The 23868-nt window shown below is 32.0% G+C and overlaps 3 protein-coding genes across 3 annotated transcripts in view; 1 reads left to right on the top strand and 2 right to left on the bottom strand.

Annotated features, from left to right (window-relative positions):
* Positions 1-12583, top strand: part of LOC127720281 (uncharacterized) — a 45921-nt gene extending 33338 nt beyond the window's left edge. The window contains exons 9-12 of the mRNA XM_052226792.1: positions 1051-1278; positions 4540-4736; positions 5090-5311; positions 6359-12583. Of these exons, the coding sequence (XP_052082752.1) occupies positions 1051-1278; positions 4540-4736; positions 5090-5311; positions 6359-7022 (1311 nt within the window). The 3' untranslated portion in view covers positions 7023-12583. The remainder of the gene's footprint in view (positions 1-1050; positions 1279-4539; positions 4737-5089; positions 5312-6358) is intronic.
* LOC127720280 (uncharacterized) overlaps positions 1-23868 on the bottom strand; it is a 123714-nt gene that overhangs the window by 81578 nt on the left and 18268 nt on the right. The gene's annotated exons all lie outside the window — the stretch shown is intronic.
* Positions 16892-23868, bottom strand: part of LOC127720282 (uncharacterized) — a 53922-nt gene continuing 46945 nt past the window's right edge. The window contains exon 7 of the mRNA XM_052226794.1: positions 16892-18167. Coding sequence (XP_052082754.1) covers positions 17504-18167 — 664 coding nt within the window. The 3' untranslated portion in view covers positions 16892-17503. The remainder of the gene's footprint in view (positions 18168-23868) is intronic.

Here is a 23868-nt window from a genome sequence, read left to right as displayed (position 1 = left end):
TGGACCTATAACATGTATAATACACGTTCAAACTTCAAAAGGCAGTCATTTTTTTTTTTCATGAAGCCAAAATAGAAAATAAACTGTTTCACGATAAGAAATTAACAGATAAATGTAATCTTACTTTTAGATATTTTATTTAATTTCCTAATGAGCAGCACCAACACAAATGTCCATTTTTGTCTCACCTTGACGGACTCAAAAACGAGACATAGGTATGCTGTTTCCGGCGTTGGCGGCGACGGCGGCGTAGTCAATAATGTATTAGTTTGTGATTAGGTCTAGTTCATGGTGAACCACTAGTGGTAGGTCAAAGATATTTGGTATGCAGTTGTATTAGCATTGGCATATCTCATTTCCATGGAGATTATTTGGCCCCCGCCCCCTCAGTCATGGTCTATTTACTTAAAAACTTTTGGTTAGTTTACATGTATTATAGTTTGTGATTAGGTCAGTTTAAGATGAACCACTAATGTTAAGTCAATGATAATCAGTATACAAATGTATTGGCATTTGCAAGTTTCATTTCCATGGAGATTATATAACCCCATCCCCTAATTATGGTTCATTGACTTTGAAACTTTTACATAGTTTACAAGTTAATGTTTGTGTTTAGGTTTGTTTAAAGGGAACGACTTATGAAAAGTCAATGGTATTTGGTTTGCAGTTGTATTAGTAGTGGCACATCTCATTTCCATGGAGATTGTTTTGCCATGTACCTTCAGTCATGGTTCATTGACTTTGAATATTTGCATAACTTACATGTTAAAGTATTGCTGCATTATCAAAATAACAAATAGGCGAGACATATCTCTGTGTTAACAGTTTATGATCTCTGGCGTTACAAAATACAACTTACGTCACACTTTTAATTGTGATGTTAATTGTTTGCAGCCCATGTTTTATTGCAATTTGAACATGGCTTTGTTTCCAAAGAGAAAGAAGAACGTCATATTAGAATCCTACATATTAAAAGTAATGCTATATTTATTACTCATGCTTTTACATGAATGTCACTCTCAAATCTGGAACATTTTTAATTAATTTCAGGTGAAGTATATGAGTATTAAATACAGTTACCGTATCAGGTTCTCAAATATGCAGGCAATAATTTATGATGTTGATGGTCAACCAGCTGCTGCTGACAATACTAGTTGTGATGTCAGACGTCTAAGTACCCCATCCTTTGCTGAGAAGAAAATGATGGTCGATAGTTATCTTACACAGTGGAGATGGTACTGGAAAGATGATAGCAGGAATTGGAATATGTACACTAAGGTTAGATGCTTTATATTCATGTGTACCAATATGTTATGTTATGAATTTAAAACCCAGCAAAATATTTGTTACATGTTTCTGACAACTCTAAGCTGTACGGTACTTTCTCTTCTGATAACTACTAAATCAACCAATGTAATTTCTGCCTCCATATTTTTGAAGGTGTGTATCACTACGATAAAACCAGAGGAACCTGTAATGTTGTTAAAACAGAGAGTAGAAAAGGAGTGTTGTTAGATCCTTGTTAGAGAAACATGGAGACAGGATCTGTAGTTTAAGGATGTTCGCTACTCTGTTTCAAAATAACAAGCTTTTTAAAAGACTTTTTATAAATTGATAGTATATAAATAAAGGAACTAAAAAAGCAGAAAAAAATGAAGGGTCCGTGTGCTTGTTTTCGAGATAAAAGCCATTGAAAATTTGGCGGGAAATAATTCTCTCTAGACTTTTCATACATTTAACATTAGCACCCTTTTTCTTTGATAAAATATGAAAAAATAACAAGGATTTTATAGGATTTTCAAATATAGCTTTTAAAACTATGTGTAATAAAATTATGAAAAGAAAAGTAGGGGTTAGTGGGGAAATATTTTTAATGGCACTACATGGGTAAAACCAGAGGATTCCGAATATCTGGCAAAATATTCAAAAACAGGAGGAGCGAACATCCTTAATCAGATTGATATGTTTTAGTCTGTTTTAAGTCACAGAAAAGTTAAAAATATCCAACCAGCTGTTTTAACACAAATAGTTTGTATACAGATGGAGGTGATATATTACTGTTGAATATAGGAAAGGTATATGTATACAGATGGAGGTGATATATTACTGTTGAATATAGGAAAGGTATATGTATACAGATGGAGGTGATATATTACTGTTGAATATAGGAAAGGTATATGTATACAGATGGAGGTGATATATTACTGTTGAATATAGGAAAGGTATATGTAGGCTATTTCAAAATTGAAATTGTCATGTTTGTCATCTTCATATACCTAAGTGTGAAATTGTCCATTATTGTAGAAGTTCAAATCTGTGCCACCACCTGAGTGGTTTTCTGGAAAAGGGGGGAGGGCATGGATTCAATTCTGGCTGGGTCAAATTAAACACTTGATAATGGGTATTTACTGCTTCTCTGCTTATCGTTTGGCTTGTAAAAGTAGCAGAGACTGGTCATCTTGAAAAAAGAATTATGGGTTCAGGTAGGATGAAAGATCTTTCTGTGTACTGTCACCTTGGTTCAAACAGAAAGATTTTTATGCCCCACCTAGGGGCATTATGTTTTTCGGTCTGTGAGTCTGTCTGTCCGTCAGTTCGTCCGTTCATCCCTCGTTCCATCTGTCTGTCCCACTTCAGGTTAAAGTTTTTGTTCAAGGTAGTTTTTGATGAAGTTGAAGTCCAATCAACTTGAAACTTAGTACACATGTTCCCTATGATATAATCTTTCTAATTTTAATGCCAAATTAGAGTTTTGATCCCAATTTCATGGTCCACTGAAAAAAAAAAAATGATAGTGCGAGTGGGGCATCTGTGTACTATGGACCCATTCTTGTTAAAGCGATATAACTGTTCACCTTATAATCAGCAATACTTTATCAGATGATAATACGAATACTAAAAATCCAGACTAAAAACAAGGAGTAGGTACTTTAATTCAGTCACAGACACACAATGTCGCAGATGTGTTCTGGTGTATATTAAAACTTCTGCTTAGCATCTACATATCTACAATCAGCATAAAAAAATAGGTCTTAAAATGAGGCAGAATAATCATTTTCTGTATTTATTTGCTGAATAAACCAATAAAATCCATTCAGAAAAACAAGGAGAGTGAATGTTGTATTTATATCTGAATGTTAGGTTGAATATTTCTGCCTCTGAAATTCTTATCATAAAAAAATGATGACAGGAATTAAAGATTCATATGAGTCCATAAACAAGTCTGCAAACACTTGAGCATGATAAGTTCTCATAGGAATGAGGATAAGTATAGGTTGAAAAATTTAAACAAAGAAAACTAAGATAGTGTTAATAAGATAAGAACTCTAGCATGCTGTTTATGTGTGCTTGATTGTAAGTTTTTATGCCCCTGCCTAAGCGGTGGGGGCATTAAGTTTTACCCTTGTCCGTTTGTGTGTACGTACATACGTACATCCCAAAATTGGTTTCCATTCTCTTAACTTAAGTTTGCCTCAGCCAAATGTTATGAAACTAATACACAATGCTTATTACCACAAAACACAGATTGAGTTCGAATTTTGGTGGCATCACTTTTACCGTTCTAGAGTTATGCCTCTTTACAAATGGAAAAATTGCAGAATTTTTCGTTTCCCTTCTCTTTCTTTATTTTGCCTCAACCAAATGTTATGAAACTTATACACAATGCTTATTACCACAAAACACAGATCAAGTTTGAATTTATGTGGCGTCACTTTTACCGTTCTAGAGTTATGCCCCTTTACAAATGGAAAAATTGCTGAATTTTTGTTTCCGTTCTCTAACTTTAGTTTGCCTCAACCAAATGTTATGAAACTTATACACAATGCTTATTAACACAAAACACAGATCAATTTGAATTTTTGTGGCGTCACTTTTACCGTTCTAGAGTTATGCCCCTTTACAAATAGAAAAATTGCTGAATTTTTCGTTTCCGAATTCTAACTTTAGTTTGCCTCAACCAAATGTTATGAAACTTATGCACAATGCTATATTACCACAAATCTCAAATCAAGTACAAATTTGGGTAACGTCACTTTTATAATTCTTGAGTTATATATATCCCTTTATAACGTTATATGCAAGCAGGGGCATCATCTATGTCCCAAGGACACATTCCCCATTTATTTCATTTTGTTTGTTATTCACAAAATTAGTTGACCCAAGATTAAGGGTTTACTGGGGTATAGTAATATTGTCATCTCTGAAATTCTTATGTCTGCCAGTTACACCCTTGCTAAAGTTGGCCTCTGTTATAAAAAAAATCTGGATATATCATTTGAATTTTTTTTTTGGAATTCTTTGTTTTTCAATATTGTCAGGTATTTTACTGATAATTGGTCTTAACTGTTGGCCGTCGACATTACACTTTCACACTGACAGCAGAAATCGAAGGTGAGTCACAGGGTTCCCTCTGAACCCTTTACAAACTTTATGGTTCAAAGTCTTTAAAAATGCAATACATGCTATAATGTTGTGTAATATACAATAGGAACTGTGCGATTCTGGTTCAGGTCAATTTTTTTCCTTTATTTTTCCTAGGATGTTTTTCTGTTCACCCTTGAGAGGAAGTATCAGACAAAACAGAAGACTTATTTGTATACAAGGGAGAATTACAACTTCATGTACAGGATAGATTTCCAGAAGATGACCCAGATTAACCTTGATACAGATAAAGAACGAAAAATCATCAGACGCCCACTTTTTGTTTCGAAAGATGATGTGCAACAGAAGAAATAGTAAGTTAAGAGTTGAATTGTTTTACTTTTTTAATTTTTTGATGTACAAGTATATATATCTGTCAAACCAAATATTGCATAGAATAAAAACCTGCTTAAATATATAAACTCCTGTATCACAGCAAACAGTGAATGTTTTAAGTTATTATACACGTGTAATCCAAACAAAATTGCTTTTTTTCTCTTGTTTTTTTCTCTCTGTTAAATGGACTTAGCTTTTGGCAGTCAAAATTACACTTCGCACTGACAGCATCAATAGCGGGCAAGGATTTTTTTTTTTTTGGTTGTTAAAACCTCAAAAAAAGGATAATTGAGAATATTTTTGTAATTATATATTTTCTTTCTTTATGTAGTCCAGATAGCATACAGTTCCCAGTTGCTATGAGTACAGCCAAACCAATGCATTTCTACCATTGGGACTGTGCACACGATTTTGAACTGGTAGAACTTGACACAACAGGGAAGGAGTTCATAGATGTATTAAAGTCACTGCAGGATTCCATGAACCCAACCCGATTTGGGATTAAGTTTATTTATAGAATTCAGAATAGAAAACTTTGGAGTGAATATGACATGTGAGTTTATCTTTATAGACTTTGCTTAAACATAAGATATTGTTATTATACCAGTTTTCTAAAGTGGGTAGTATTTAGTAAGGGGGAGAGGAGTCTGTTTATTAGTTCATGTGTCCTTCACTCCCCCTTTTTATGCCCCCCTCACTTTATCTCACATTACCTATTGTCTTCTGGCAGCAGTTAACAATTTTGAGAATCTTCATCAAAAAAAAACTCTGCACCCAGTCATCATGACTGGTTTCAATATTCATTTCTGATGATTCTGTTGAGTTTCTGTTCTCTAACTTTAGTTTGCCTCAACCAAATGTTATGAAACTTGCCACAACTCTTATTACCATAAAACACATATGAAGTGAGAATTTGGGTTGCATCACTTTGATTAATTTGAGTAATGCCCCTATATAACGTTATATGCAAGCGGGGGCATCATCTGTTTCCCATGGACACATTCTCCATTTATTTTATCTAGCTTTAAGTAGCTGAGAGGGTTCTTACATGCACTATTATTATTTTATTCTACTGGTAGCTTTGTCTTTGTCATCTGTGAACTGATATGATATTGTGCATTTTCCTCTCTATTATCAGAGATGTTTCAATTTTTTTTTCAAGGGTCCAATTTTACAAGTTTTAAGTGACTGAGCTTCCAAGACAGAAAAACATAATATCATTTTCACAAAACTTTTACAGTAGGACAATCTTTAGGACAGTAGGGGATAACATTCTTTTATTAAAATTATCTACTGGAAGTAGGGAAAAAGATATACTGTATATTGAGAATGTTTCTTGTGTGCTTAATTTTCACTATGGTTGCAGTACGGATTTAACAGGAATATTTACCCTATTCAAACATTTCACTGTCCAATAGCATTGAACATTTGGCTGTTTAATGTGAGCAATAAAACCTTGAAGATGTGACTGCCCTTCATACGACCAAACAGCAAACCCTACACAAAAAAGTCAATATACACAGTATTAAATTCTAACTATGCCATTTCAATAACATGTATATGGGAATTTAACAACTAATATATTTTGTTTATACCTCAGAAAGAAGAAGCTCATGTTAGCTGATGCTGAACAAGATGGTCGTGGTCAAATTATTGATGAGAGAGATTTATTCCATGGCACAGATTCCTTGGATACATGCCGTGGTATTTGTACCAATAATTTTGACTTCAGAACCAGTGGTCGCAATGCTACTCTTTATGGGGAAGGTTCCTACTTTGCTGTTCGTGCTAAAATGAGCCATAGTTACACAAAGGCAGACCTACCTACAGACATCCGTTTCATGTTTAGAGCCAAAGTCTTGGTTGGGCAGTTTACAGCAGGTAATCCCTCCCTCCGTCGACCTCCAGAAATTCCTGGACAGGTACATAAGTTATATGATTCCTGTGTGGATAAAGATCAGGATCCTCAAATCTTTGTTGTCTTCGACAGAAATCAGTGTTATCCTGAATACCTGATTATGTACACTGACAGAGAGACATTACCTCCAGTGGATCAAACCATTGCTGCTTCAAGTATCTCTAGCATTTCATCTTATGGAGGAGACCCATTAGTTTATCCACATCAATTAGGAAGCCCAACTTCTCCCACAATGCAAAGTTTCCCCCAGGCGTTTGCTGGAAGTGCAGAAGAATCCCCAGCAGCTTTCAGAGCACGTTTAAATGAGCATAGTAAGAGGAAAGAGGAAAAATGTGTTCTTCAGTAAACAAATGTCTAGAATTAGACATAATTTAGTGAAGGATTTTGTTTTCATGTTTTATAAATAAATTCACTGTTCCTATCCTAATTTTGATATATATGTACATTTTAGGTCAATGAAAAACATGAAATAATGTAGATTAAATCTCATGTAGAATCATCCCAAATCATGAATGAAATCCTATGTGTATCGTCTGGTAAAACATGATTTGAAATTTTTGACAGGAGTAAATATGTTTACTCTTTGTTAAAGTTAATTGTTTTATAATAATGGAATTTCATGTTATCATGGTTACAGCTAAATTTTGTTTGTTATAGATAAATTATTATGACAGAAAGAATATTCTGTTTCAGACAATATTATGACATTCAAATTTAAATGTACCTATAAAATATTGAAATGAATTTTTTCATAAATGACTCATTTCTTAAAAATTGTCGGTCTGGATCATTTGAATGATAAAAATTTGAAAATGTCTGTTGCTTCATTGTCAGTCCAAATGTCTGACAAAAGTGAGTGAAGTTTTCAAAAGAATCATAGGATTGGACTGATGAAAATGAATTTTGGACTCAGAAACTAACAGTAACAGTCAAAATGTCCAATAATCCAAAATTCTGTAAGAACTCTGTAATTTGAGATAAAGAACTGTAATTTTCCCTTGCCCTTAGTTATTCAGTTGTATGTAGGGATGTTGTGTGGTGAACTGATATGCAATATCAATCCTTTTCCATATCATTGAAATCAAATGATAAAGTAAAAGTATGTTACAATATCAAAATATGTATGGCCTAAATCTTGCTTCAAGAAATGGGACATTTAAAATCTTTTCCATTGGTCTTTTGTTGGATAGTTGAATCATTATCAATCATATGTATACCACATCTCCTTATTTATTTTTTTATTATTGATACTATGAAGGACTTCCATGATGCTAAGGACTATTCCATTTAAAGGAACGTGGCAGGCTTAGGAAGGTCAGTTTCTTATTTGGACATGGGTCATGGGTCATTTATGGCTGTAAGGGTCAAGAAAAATGGAGCAGGAACACTTGACTGCCCTCATGTCAACTATAAATAAAAAAATAAAAGATGTGTTATTTTAATGCATTTTATTATGCAAATTAAATGTCACATGATATAAAAAATGATTAGAGCTAACTTTTAACTGTAAGTACTGCAAATTCAGAAATTATTGAGAGGTTTTCATTAATGGGAATAATGCAGTTGGATGAAAATCGCAATAATAAGAACTTACTTTCTGATATTTGATGCAAATATCTGTATGCAGCTTTTTCTGAAATCGCAATAATATTGCTGTTTTTGCCATTTAAAAAAATTGCAATAATAAATCATTAAATGTACACATTGATTTCTGAAATTGCAGTATTTTTTTTAAAATATTTTTTTTAATAGAACACGATCTTTCCAGCTTGTCTTCTTTTCTGTCCATCCCGTTTTATGTCAGAAATTAAGTTAAGGTAGATTCCCACAAAATTGTGGTCACATTTACTTGAAATTTAGTACACTTGTTTATTATATTGTTAACTTTTTCAAAAGTATGTGGAATTGGTGTTTAACATATAAATGCAAATAAACAAATTATTTATGTAAGGAATAACTGTTGTATTGGAAAAAATAACCCATGCCAATCTGTGATTTCTGTGTCACTAATTGAGTGTTTTTGGTGATATGTGGACTGTTAATTCACTATTGGCAACAAAAGTATTCAAATACAATAAAGTTAACCCTGTTCTAATGCTGAGATTGTTAATCTATCACAAATTCTTTAACATTGTCCATTAAAAAATGGAATTGTCAACACATATGGTCAAATTGCATTAAAATTTTCACGTTATTAATGTCAATATTTTTGATGGTTTTGGAGCAAATTAGAAAATGTAAAATAATTTAATAGATGCACAACAAATTTGAATATACCACCTCTCAAAAGAAACTGTTTGTAACCTAATGGCAACTGAGTATTCCTAAAAAGGCTTATAAAAAGTCAAAATAAGTGGTCCTAGACCAATAGAATTAAAAAGAATCTTAAACATTGTGTTACCTCTGAAAGATGCTTTTATTATCTTGGCATCACATAATATCTTATATTTTACACACATACAATAAAAGTATGAACCTAAGGAATTGTTAAAATCTTGGTAGAATTTGAGAATTCTATTCTTGATTCATCAAAATGAATATATTTATAAAAATGCATAGATAGACATTTGTTGCTTTTTCAATATATGTATATTTTTGGAGCAAATTGTAAATTTGAATGTATGACCATTTGTAAAAAAATGTTTCTCTGTGCTGGAGAAAGATTTTCAAGACAATCAGAACAAGAATTTTCCCTTTTGTTTTCGTTTGTGGAAATAATTATGGTGTACAAGAAAAGTGCTGCATCAACAAACATTGATATTTATTCTCCCACTCTAGGAGTGAGGCTACATGTATATTGGAAGAAAGTAGCACAGAAAGTACGATGACAAAAAGTCACAGAACAAAAGGCACAGATAAAAGACACCTGACAATAAGTTGCAGTTAAATTTGAAGCTAATTTTTCTTTCATAGGCAACAGACTAATTTTTAAAAGTCTTTTTGTATTTTTCTTGAATAGTTAAACATTATACAACTTTGTTAACAAAAAATGATGTTCAACTTATTGTTAAGTAAACAATCTGGCTTCATCAGGTGACTATAAATTTATCCTTTGTATGATTAAAATGTTATCATTATTCCTTTAATTATGCAAAAAACAATTTCCTGCACTATACAACATGTACAATATTTTTGTTCATTAAAAGATATTATTTCAACAATTTTTTTTTTTATTTCACATTAAAATGATAAGAAATAAATTAACTGTGACTTTTTTCTATAATTTTTGTGACCTTTTTTTTCAATTTTCACAGCTATCTAAATAGTTTGCCTTAAGTTAATTTCATAGAAACCAGGCATATCCTGAATTGTACATGCATCATCTTTCTTTATGCCAATTTTCTGTCAATAAAGTCTTGTAGTGAAACAGTACTGTTTGGAAGTCAACTGCTTCTAAAAATAACCCTTAGTTTTCTGGAAATCTCACATAAGTTTACTATGGCGGGCATTTATCCCCAATGTTTAATGGAAAATCATGGACAAATAAATTTTGGCTCGAATTGGTCTAAATATATTTCTCGTCCACCAAAAGTTTCATTTCTGCAAAAGTAAACATTGACATCAAAAGCACTATTTTTTGTCGGAGTAGGGCTATTTTAACATATGTTCTAAATTGGAGTGGTGAATTGGTGTTCTAACACTTAAATGTCCTTAGACTTTTTGTTTGTTTACTAAGAATCACATTGTCCATATGTTTGTTCTTCCATTTGTTTTTTTCAACAAATAGTTTCGTCATAACTTTTCTCTAGAATTACTGTACAGAAGAACTTCATATTAGGTGAGCAGCTTTGCAGTGATGAGTTGTATTGTGTGAGCACTTTTCGCATCTGTCAGATGCCTTCCTCCTGCTTCTGATACTTTGAATAAGAAGAAAGGGAAGGACTTAGCATGATGATGCTTGCATCTTCTTGTTAATTTCTATTTGATTTAATTGCAAGTCTACCGAAGTTTGAAAGTAAATGAATAAGATATAGGCTAGGAATCTTTTTCTGTGAATAAATAATGACGGCTTTTCATGTGATGCAATGTCATAAGAATAAACTTATTGCTTCAGCATAACATTTTTCAAATAAAAAGTTCTTACATCAATTCAAAATTAAAGATCTATTAGGGAAACAGAGATTACTTTGGATGGCCTTACATTATATTTAAATACTTACAATGGTCATACATTTATCTTTTAGTAAAGAATTTAAAAGCTTTTTTAAAATCTAGTTTAGGTATTTAAGCCATATTGCTGATTGTTATAGCTAGGAATACATAGGATTCAATCTTTTTCTTGTTCATCAATTTTTGTCTATTGCCGAAAAAGTGTATTTATTGTGGATAATTGATTTTAGTATCATAAATTATACATACATTAGCCTGTAGGTAAAGAAACATCAGTTTGGGCGCAGTCAGAAATAAAGTACATGTTTTAAGCAAAATAGTTGCTACGTATAGCTGTAAATAATTAGAATATGTTGGTAATTGAGGTATCAAATGAAAGTTGAAGGAGTAGAGATCACTGTAGAACCTGTGTTGAAAGGTTATTTTAAATAATAGAAAAAAAATATGAATTTGAATTAGAAGGTAATATGTTGCCTGTTTCTAAGATCAGGCCTTTCAGTCTTGTACAGTTTCACATATATAGCATATTTATTGTGCTAACTCTTTTGAAGAGATAACAATTATTTTTCATTCATTTTGTAAGGATGACTTTTGAGTTGTTTGTTTCTATAATATTCTTGTTGATACCCTCTTAATGAACCAGTAATTTGTAAGCTTCATTTACAGGGTAGCTTGTGCCATATCTTCTAAGACCTAGTGAGACAGTGCCATTATATTTGTTGTATCTTACATTTGTTAATTTTAGGAAAGCAAAGGTTGTGCAATTTCATGAACTTACATTTTACAAGATAATGACTGTGCCATTTTAAGAAAAGAATAATTTGTATTGTTCAGTTTTGTTTGTGAATGTTAAAACTTGCATATACAGATTTTCATTAAACTTTTGTTTACAATATTATTCAATAGATGTATGAGTAGCTTTAAATTTTTTGTTTCAATAAGATTAATTATACCTTTGAAACCCAATGTGACTTTTCACCTTAAGAAACGTATTTACTTTTATAACTCAAGGCCAGCAATCAGTACAAATTGATTAGTTATATGGTAATCAACCATATTACAATACAAATTGATTTGCACAGATACTGTAAACTCAGATATTTTGCAAGGTTTTTATTATTGTGAAAATTGCAAAAGGATTAGTTTTGCCAAAATATAAACTTACATTTCAATTTTGATAGCAATGTGTGTATGCAACATTTCTAGAAATCACAATTATTAATCTCACGTTTTTGTAAATAATTGTTCAACATTACAATAATAAATGCATGCTAAAATTTCTGAATTTACAGTACACTGTGTAGTTTGGTAACTTTGCCAATATCATCTTGGTGTACTCTGTAACAGTAAGCCAAAAGTAGTGTTTAGATTACTATTAACCTCACATAATTTTGTTGTCAACTTTACAGTCTGCAGTCTGTATCCATGTAATTGCATTTTCTTTGAGAAACAAAGCCAGTGGAGTGAAAGAAAGAAATATTTTGAATTTACTTTAAATTGCAAGATAATTACAAAATATATATATTGTTGAAAAAGATAAACTTTATTTTAAGTTTGCTGAAAAACAGGAGAAAAATTTGCGTTATCCTTGCTCTCCTGCTTGATTTTGAATATAATTTATATAATAAACAATGTATTAATATAGAATATGTAAAAATGATATCTGTTTTGTAGTTTAAAAGCCATATTCCTAAAATTGCTTAATGTTAAAAAGATTTTTTTTTGTATGTGATCACAGTATATATTTTGTTCTGTTTATTTGTTCTATTGGCTAATTAATAAAATTGTATAATTGGGTGTTCTAATTTATTTGAATGAAAAATAATATAATACGGTTAAATTATTAATTGATAGCTGAATGGTTGCTAAGTATCAAGTAATATACGTTTCATTCATATTCATGTTCTTAATAATTGATCAGTAAGTTGGTGTTTAATGTGCAGCATTATATTTACATGTTTGTCTAAGTCAAGAACATGAAATGGATGTACCCTGCTTTTTACCATTGGCTGCATTTTGTCAGATTTCTTCATTCATTTCTTTTTTTTATACTTCTAGACACATGTCTGGCATACAAAATTTTAATCCTTGTATCTATTGTGAGTTTCTTTTGTATATACCGACAATGAAAAACACCTCATGCAATCACATGAACTCCAAATAGGTACACCTGCCATGCACAATCAAACATTTAAATATTGATTGATTAAATTATTGATGTTTTGTGTTTAACTGCACTTTCAACACAATGGCTATTTCTTGGTGGTCTGTTTTTCTTTGTGAAGGTCACCAGAGTGCCTGGAGAGAACCACCGACCTTGGGCAGGATAACTGACTGTCCTAATAAAATTAAGATTGGAGTCGAATGCACATGCGGGGTTCAAACTCACAACTTCAGTGTTGACAGAGGACTGATACAGTAGTTGAACTATTATGTACGTCCACCAGCAGTGGCATCGACCCAGTTGTAAAAACTCATCAAAGATACCAGGCTTATAACTTGTACCCTCGGTTATGAAACATCCACAGGCAATTCTGTAATTTTATGAGCACTACACTTACCAACAATAACTATATATATATATAAATATATAATCAACGAAATTTCAAAGAATCGTCATTGCTCAAGACATTTATTTATTTATTTATAACCAACAATTATATGGTAATTCTGCAGTCTCTCTATAACAATTTGTTGGTACAATATAGGTCCAGTCATGCATCAGATTCTTCCATTGTTTTCTCTCCTGCCTAGGCATTGCTATTTTAACCTTATTTCATGTAAGGGACATGAACAAGTCGTGACTGAGGACATTTAGGAAAACCTTCCTCATCCTCGTATATACAAGATTGGCGACCTTTTTTTAAACCCGTCCATGATATTCTTAAAAAAGCTTGTAATTTTTTACATACGGACGGACATCAGCATTTCCATATCACCGTCATTATTTGCAGCTGGAACAATCGAGTATTTCCAAATCACATCCTGACCAAACACATTGGTTTCATTATAAACTTTGTGTGATGCATATCACTTCATGTCTCTTAGTTCATTTATTCAGAACGGTTTTTACTCTTTTTTTTCAATGCCAGCTGATAAACAGACTACGTGTGCATTTTGAAAGGCTGCCTGCATTCATATTCCCAAAATCATTGGAACATTTTAGAAACAAATTGATAGAATCTTTGAATAAAAATTACCTTTCTTTCCCAATTCAATGACATTTCATCATATTGTAGTAGGCACCCATATTCTCGTCTCTTCTTGAACTCTGAATGAATGTTTGCGTTAAAATATTATTGAACACTATTCTCATCACTTGGCATCCGCCTTCCGGAGTAGTCTGTTAACTTTTACAAAAATCGTCTCTGAAACTACTAGGCCAAATTTAACCAAACTTGGCCAAAATCATCACTGGGGTTTTTAGTTTACAAAAATGTGTCCGATGACCCCGCCTGCAAACCAAGATGGCCGACATGTCTTAAATAGAACATAGAGGTAAAATGTAAGTTTTTCCTATTATTTTGAAAACAACTATAAATAGAGAATATCTGACAGAAGAATGTTGAGCTCTACCTATTGTTCATTTAGGAGCTTTGCCAATTTTACCAGTTTTTAAAATTGTTTGTCTATTATCTCGAAAATAGTAATAGATAGCCAGGCACTTTAAATAGTTAAAATGATCATCAAGACAAGATCTTCAAATAAGTCTCATTACCAAAATCGTTTGTCGACGCCTTATTAAAGTTATTGCAAGTTAATGACAATTTTTCACATTTTTTCCCATTTTTGCCTAATATCTTGAAAAGAGAGACGAAAGATACCAATGGGGAAATTCGAACTCATAAGTCGAAAATAAACTGACAATGCCATAAATGAAAAAGGAAAATACCAACAGACAAATAACAGTACACAAAACACAACATAGAAAACTAAAGACTGAGCAAAACAAACCCCACCAAAAACTGGTGGTGATCTCAGGTGCCCCGAAAAGTAAGCAGATCCTGCTCCACTTGTGTCACCCGTCGTGTTGAAAACTAAAATAGATGTATATATAGAAACTTTAAATAGCACAAATGATCAGCAAAACATGATCCACAAATAACCCAAATGACCGAAATCTTCAGTCGACTCGTTATTGGAGTTATTGCCTTTTAATGATGATTTTTACTAAAAAGTGGCCATTGATGTAGATGCAGGTGAGCGACACCGGTATTCCGATTCTAGAAACTAGGTTTTAGCGATATGTAACCTTGCAGAACTGAAATATTTGCTGCAGATCTACAGTTTTGCCTGCATACAATTAGTTAACTGGAAGCCTTGATATAACGTATACAACCTTACTGCAAACACTGCAGCTTTTGTTTTTACCACAAACAAAAATACCATAATGTTTATAGTAAAATTGCACTGAAATTTAGAAACTGTAGGAACATGTGCTGCTATCTTGCAGATTTGTTTACCATTTTATATGTTTACAAGTGCATTACAAGATTTACACAGAAATGACTGTGCATGTAAATGTATGCCTTGGAAGGCAAAAATTGGAAATTTGAAAGGTTGAGTTAACTGAGCCTACGTATTTTATACACAGATTACGGAACAAACATTATTTCTAGTTAATCCTGTATAATGACGATCACGAAGACGCTTGATGAACTTTAATAGTGCAGGGATACAGGCGATCCCCTCTATCTGGGAAATGACGTCATAAAGGCGCGCATAATTGACGAACTTTTCCGGTGATGGAAATAATTCGAAAGTGATCTTTTTGTTTTAATTACAGTCACTAGAATTTCAAGCTGTATATGTAAACACGTATGTCAAATAATGTCATCAATCAGGAATAAAAATAAAAAATTCAGGATACTAACATGATTGATAATTTATTGAAACTAATAAATTGATTGTAAAATTTAGCAAGCAAGCCAACAATATTGTAAATTATGTATAGTAGTAAACTCCAATTATCACAACTAAATACAATGTGAAAAAAACACGAATACAATTGATTACATATTATAATATTGTGACAATTTATATAATTTATATTTATTTAAAATAAATGGCATATATACCCTTCTCAAAAACTGGTGACAGGGCTTAGAAAAATTCAATACAAGTAGTAACTAGTTAATCGATTTTGAACTAAAATATGGACAATTTTAGTTGAACAGGTCTTAGAGAAGTCATGTTCAGTCCTTCAATCAATTTTCAGACTTATCCATTTGGGTATGTTCCAAACTATTCAGACCATTCGCTTACAGCCAATTAACATCTGTTGAGTCTATTTTTAGACCATTCAAGTATTGTTTTTAATTGACTTCAAGTTATCACTCAACAATAAACTAAATTAACTGAAAACGAATATTGAACAGTCCTGGATTGTCTGAATGCAAAATATCTGAATAGAATTGAATTTAATGTAAGAAAATATCTTTAAAAAATACCTTCAACTGACTGTTCATGACTAATATTAATTTACAAGTGACTTTCCCAACTGAAAGTAACCATGATTATTTAGCAAAGTTTGTAACATTTATAAAATATCTGTCATATGACCATTCAAGCATTATGAATGGCAGTTAAAATTTTAATATTTGACAGCCAAGTATCAAGTATATTAATACAAATTTATGTTTCTTGACAAGTTTAGATAAAAATAGTAAACACAGATACTACTGTCAAAGAAATTAATCATGTTTACAGATAAATAATATATTTTGATTTTAAACATATGATTTAAAGAATAAAAATATAACAATAAGACAACATTAAAAAAGAGTACATACACATAACATGGATGTTATCAAAATGATTAAAAAAGTTGCAAAAAATCATTACTTTACGGGATCAGAGCAATAAATATGATTATATATAATACAATCTTTCATAAAAATGAAAAGATTTTAAAAACCTCTAGGTTTAAATAAAGAACGATGTACCTCATTTCTAAGGACAGCTATAGTTTTATGTGAAGTTAATAATGAATAAACAAAAAACAAACTAATCTAATGAATACAAACAAACTAATCTAATGAATACAACGGCAACGAACAACAAGATTTCACAATTGTCAGTAATTGTCAAAATAAGTTACCTGTAATCATATAATCGGTCAAAACATTACCACAAACTACCACAAGCTAATTTTTAAAGTATTGAACTCTCTAAATAATAAATTCTCTTCCCTTTCAATTTGAAACGATTAATAAAATGAATGGAACAAACATGTAAATCTTTCCTTTCTAATTCAAAACTGAATAGATTCTTAAAATGAATGGACTTAGTAGTTCACCATTTTCTCCTTGTGGTCTAACCAAAACTGCTAAATAGGAACAGCAAAAGTGAGTGAACTACCATACCCTGGTAACAAATACAGCATCAAAATAGTTTTTCAGCATCCAGTTTAGACAAAAAGTAAACACATTGACTGCTTTCCAAGGAGTCAGATCATGTTTACAAATATATCATAAAATTTGACTTTAAAACTTAAAAATAAACACACATATATATATATGAAATATCAGGCAAGCTTTTTTCACAAGAAAATGGCACATACATTATATGGATGTAAGCGAATCTCTTATACACGTAACAGTGATAGGCAATTATATTTCATTGGAAAAGAACAATATGATTATACATGCAACTTGAACAAATCTCCCATCAAAATATATCATTCCATCATGGCAAAATGAATCTCAGAAGTTTTGTTTACTGCAGAACACAATTATCATCTTTTCTCTTTCGACCCTCAATGAAACGTGCTATTGCAACTACTGGGGAACTTTGAGCATGACCAGGAGACGACTGAAGGGATCTTTGCATTGTTTTAGAAGTTGAACTTCCTGCTTGATTACGATGAACTAATGGATCAACACCATTTAATGGATTTTCAGTGTTATTTGGAGCCGCATCGGGTTTTTCCACAGGACGCATTGTCTCTTTGTCAGTGTACAGAATCAGGTAATCAGGGTAGCACTGATTTCTATCAAACACAACAAATATTTTTGGATCTTGAACGTCATCCACACAAGAATCATACAACTTATGAACCTGCCCAGGAATTTCTGGAGGTCGACGAAGGGAAGGATTACCTGCGGTAAACTGTCCTACCAAGATTTTGGCTCTAAACATAAATCGAATGTCTGTAGGCAAATCTGCTTGTGTATATGTATGGCTCGTTCTAGCACGGACAGCAAAATACGAACCTTCACCATATACAGTCGCATTTCGACCACTTGTTCTGAAGTCAAAATTATTAGTACAAATACCTCGGCAGGTATTCAAAGAATCAGTACCGTGAAATAAATTCCTGTCATTGATAGTTTTACCATTACCACCTTGTTCAGCATCGGCTAACATATGGTTCTTCTTGCTGTAAATAAACGAGTTTAAGTCAATCAACACCACATGCAAATATCATTTAAATCTATAAATATTATACTATCTATTATTGGGATGCTGATACCGTTGAGATGAAACGTTCACCAGCTACGACGTCAAACCAGTGGTTGTAAAAACTCACGAAAGACGCCAGACTTTTAAAATGGGACGCGGAACACTTTTTGTGATCAGAATCATCATGTCAATGCCAATCTGAAAGCTAAAGAGCATTCAGTAGCACCATAATCTACCCGATGCCAGCTAAAAGACAGCAATACTTAATGATATCACATTAAAAGACGTTCACCAAATAAGTCGGTGTAAAACATATTTAAACACATTAGATTATTCAGTATTTTTTAAATAGAAATTTATTTTCACTTACAAACAAAACATAGATAAAGTAATAAAATATAGATCAAAAGGAATCTTTTTTTTTCTTCACAGGTTACTTTGCTTTCTTGATAACGTTATTACACAGATTGTAATGACTCTACGACACCTAATAACGAAAACATAATTCAAATGTCAAACTGATATATTCAAAGTTCCTAGAAAATCAACCTAACAATGTTAGAGATGATTTGATTCTTTACTTCCTCCCCGACAGGAGCTGGAATATATATATATAAGTCTATGTAATTTGAAATATATGTCAGAGTGACATATGTTTTGAAAACAATTTTATTATCCTTAGCAACTACTTTGTAAATATTAGTATGGTTAAAGACATTTCTAATAGATAAGATCTATCTAAAAGATCCAAAAGTTTAGGAAGTCGTCTTTGAAGTGATTCATAGCATTGTCCTACATGTAGCTGTCAAAATTATATTCAATTTCAAATTAAGAAGACATCTTTGTACCAATAATGGGATATTTATTCACATGATAAAATCAATGTTATACCTATTTATATAATTAAATAATTGCTGGTGGGGGAGGTTGAAGAGACTGTGCAGACGTAAAAATGTATTTCCCATGGGCAGACGGATTTATGGAGAAACGTCCCAGTCATTATTTAGGGATAGGATGCCGCAAGGTGGTAGATCGTTAGGCTGAGTGAGATGTTAAAAAACGTATGCACAACCACAAATGGTTGGAATAAGAACAATAAATCTAGTACTTTGTGTACGGGAAGTGTCAGGCTCTATTCAAATTAGAGTACACTTTAACAGCTCTATCAGTCCGCCGTTGAACCTTTGCAAACAAAACTTGTGCCCGTATGCAACATTTCCTCGTTAACCAGTACGTCCAAATTCCCCTTTCATCCTTATCGACCCACTTTACCTATTATATGTCATATATATTTTTAGTTTGTTGTTTGATATTTATGAAGTATTTGCCACTGGACCTTGAATTTGATTAATAAACACATATTCGGAGTTTTATTGCGTTTGTCTTAAAAACATAAATGAAATATTAGGTACGTTTTTATAGAAGTCGTCATACTTCGCTACATCAATCGTTAAAAGAAGTTATGAATGCATTGTTATTGGTCACTGAGTTCGACATGTACAAAAGTAAGAATTTGAATGTTGATGTGATATCCAGAGTCAGATTTAAAAGACAACCATAGCATACAGAATGGACCATCATTTTATTTATGAATTAACAACATCAATGACTACATGGTATTTAACATTCATTAAAGAAAAAAAAAATCCCCACTGTTTATCGTGCCAAAACATTTGTTGGTCAGTTTTTATGTTATTATTCACAAACTCAATAAATCACCACTTTAGTATAAAAATTGTGCACAGGAAAAGATTTCAATCCATATTGAGGAAATTGATTTATAATGAAAATATATCAGCGACTCCCATCAATATATACATTTGTACTTACTCAGCAATTATTCATCTGTCAGGACGTTTGGATAAGAAACAACATTAAACGATATTTTAAGTATATACAGCACATCACTTCTATCATTTAAATAGATAACCTCTTTCATGCTTCATCCTTATTATTTTTGTAATTTACCTTTAACCTTTGATTTAACTTTGCCGTTTTAAAATTTTGGAAATCATTTTAAAATTGACAAAAATACATCTACCTCATGCAAAGCTCTGATTCCTTTGGCTATACTTTGTCCCTTTTGTTTTGATCAGCTTTTTAACGTTTGTATTAAGATTGGGATTTCAAAAATTATTATGGCCTCGAGCATCACCGAAGAGAAATTAATTGTCGAAATGCGCATCTGTTGGTACTTTCAATGTTATTAACATATCTTTATAATTAAGTTTTGAAAATGATAACAGAAAACCCATTACTGATTCAATCATCATATTGGAATAATGTATTTCTAGAGAGGGAATGTCCCTCATGTATTAGAAGACTGACTCATTCAAACCCATCTGCACTTGACATGTTGACCACTATCTTTTGTTTAACACCATCGAAATCATTGTAAACTTACATGTCATATTCGCTCCATAGTTTTCTATTTTGAATTCGATATATAAGCTTGAACTCAAATCGAACTGGATCCATGGTGTCATGAAGTGAATTCAACACTTCCCTGTATTCTTTGCCAGTCGTATCAAGTTCTACCAGTTCAAAGTCATGTGCACAGTCCCAGTTATAGAAATGAACAGGTTTGACTGTGCTCATAGCTGCAGGAAATGGTATACTCCTTGGACTAAAAACAAAATTTAATGCAGATTTTTGGGACTGCTATTTGATGAATTTGTAAGAGTTGTCTCCATTAAGCTGAGGTATGCTTTAAAAGTGTAAGAAGATATAAAGGTAGTAACTACAAAACACATTTATCTAAGACATCAACACGGACAAAAGAAACCAGGCTTTAAGCAGACAAACAAAATTACTTTATGGGTGAATTTAAATCTGAAACAGTGGTGTTATAGACATTCATACGTAACTTATTTCATGGTTTGATTGGCTTACAGCTACATTTGTCACTCACTCAAAATGTACATGATGTAGTTAACAAAGGTAATAAATATTTCAGAATCTACCCTGAGAACTAATCATACTAAATAAAGGCAACAGTAGTATACCGCTGTTCAATAGTCATATTTCGATCAAGCAAAAACAAATTCGGGTAATAAACTAAAACCGAGGGAAACACATCAACTATCAGAGGAAAACAACGGAACAACAGAAACACTGAACTACAACTAAAGCAAACGCCAACATACATAGAAACGGACTGTGTGATAACAACTGCCATATTCCTGATTTGGTACAAGACATTTTATGAAGAAATGGTGGGTTGAACCTGGTTTAATGGCTAGCCAAACCTCCCGCTTTTATGGCAATGTTAAACTTGCAGTTAAAATGACAACACTACGTGACAGTACAAACAAACACAAGAACACTCAGCACAGAGAAAAAAACGAATAGAAAATAGAATTCACTATATTTTTTATACCCTCAAAAAGATGACCTGTGTTGAACGGGCATTTTAAAAAAGGCAGAAAAGGCCTGTCAAAACATAAACTATCGAAAAAGAAAATCTGTTTAGATTAAATATGTTCTATCTTGCCAATACTATAATGAAATGTAAAAGTAGTTGTAGAGTCAATTAAAATCTCTATTGTACTTTCTAACCAATATTGTAAAATGAAAAAAACATTTGCATTTGTCAAAATATTAAGAACTCGTTTCAAATTAAAACATTCAGCATGAGACTCTTTTAATTATAGGATTGCATAATCTTTCCTATTTTGAGCTTAATGAACCAAACAGAACTGAAAGTGATCATGACTTTTTCATTATAGATAGTAATGCAATACTTACAATTGTTTCTGAAGTACATCATCTTTTGAAACAAACAAAGGACGTCTGATAATTTGTCGTTCATTATCTGTTTCTAGGTTAACCTGTGTCATCTTTAGGAAGTCTATCCTATACATGAAGTTAAAATTCTCCTTTGTATACAAAAATGTCTTCTGTTTTGTCTGATATTTCCTCTCAAGGGTAAACAGAAACACATCCTTTAAAAGCAATACATATATTTGTAATGTCAAATTGTATAATATATATCATTATGCAAAACTGTTAATTCAATTCATAATATGTAGTAAATGAATATAAACAGTTGTCTTCTATATTAAATTCTGTTCGATCAAGGAAATGTTGATTTTTAAACAAAATTAATGGAAGGCAGATATATGTGGTATCGATCCAGTGCTACTAAATAAAAAACACAACACTTTAATGATTTTGTGTCTTCGGAGCACTTTTCTGGATTTGCCTTCATTAGAAACGCCCACAACCTAACAAATGGAAGCATAGGACATATTAGACGATAACACACGAAGATCTATACAACCGAACGGGACCTTAAAATTGATTAAGTCATCTAAGTTCAACATTGCCAGAGGCAGTTGGAACCTTAGTTTCTAATCAATGGATTATTGGCCCGTCAACAAAATTAATTTCTTTTGAATTTCTTGTTACCAATAAATGAAAATAACAAAAATCGCACCTGCTCTTCTCAATAAAATTTTGATAGTGTGGTGTGCCAAAATTATATCAAAATTATAGAAACCTTCATCAAAATATCGACAACTTTATGTTGAAGTGGACTTGAATTCAGTTCGACAGCTTCAGACATACTAGATTTTGACCTTTCAAAACTAGACCAAATCAGTACTTTACCTTAAAATTCATAACCCAATCTTTTCGCAGTGTACTTTCACCCCCTTCTTTCTATTTGAGGCATAAAACATGACGATATAAATTGGAAAGGTGTATAAAATAATATTTCCAAGTAATATACTGTCCCCACTAAGGACTTTGTATGGTGGTAATTGTGTCATCAGCCCAATTTACGAAAAGTTTTTATAAATCATGTCGGTACCATCGATATTTACTTAAATTACTCTCCAGTCTTTAATCTACATTGTTTTCTTTACAATTTCAAAAAGATTATATTTGCATTGATCATTTTAGTTCAAAAATCACCACCAGATTTATTACTGGTATACTTGTATATTTTTCCCGTTTCTGTGAATAGTACATATATGCATATTTCTATTGAATGTTTCGGGAGTCATAATTCACAGACGAGAAAAGGATTGTTGATTCTATGACGTGTATTTTCTTTTGTGTTAATGTATCATGGTATCATAAGATAAAATAAAGTATCAAGTATACAATAAGTAATTATTTTTCATTCTATTATTTCTTAAAAACAGATATAATGTATTATATTGATTGGTATAATTTTGTTAAATGAACTAAAAAAATAACAAAACAATTTTCTATTCAAACAAATTCCTTATTATCCACGTTGATTGCTGGGCCTTTTCACTATGATGGCAAAACAGGTGAACAGTAAGAATGAACCATATGTAAGGATTCATTGCTCAAAGGAATTTAAATGAAATATCCTGACCTTGTCATACATAGTCCATTTATCACTGTCGCTTTTCCAATACCACCTCCACTGTGTAAGATAGCTGTCAACCATGATTTTCTTCTCAGCGAAGGAATGAGTACTGAGACGTCTAACATTACACCTCTGATTGTCGCCACTAACTGATTGGCCATCAACATTTAATATTACGGCATGCATCTTTGGGAACCAAATATGGTAACTATATCTATTACCGGTTTTCTAAATTATAAAATGCTTAATATTAGTGTAAAATAAATTTTTTTCTGCGATCACAAATCTCAGTGATTGTGCATCATTCTTTACACTTAAGAGAGCACTGAAAATG

The sequence above is a fragment of the Mytilus californianus genome, unplaced genomic scaffold, assembly GCF_021869535.1.
Source record: "Mytilus californianus isolate M0D057914Y unplaced genomic scaffold, xbMytCali1.0.p SCAF_11, whole genome shotgun sequence".
Lineage (NCBI taxonomy): Eukaryota > Metazoa > Mollusca > Bivalvia > Mytilida > Mytilidae > Mytilus > Mytilus californianus.
This window is presented reverse-complemented; position numbering and strand designations above follow the sequence as displayed.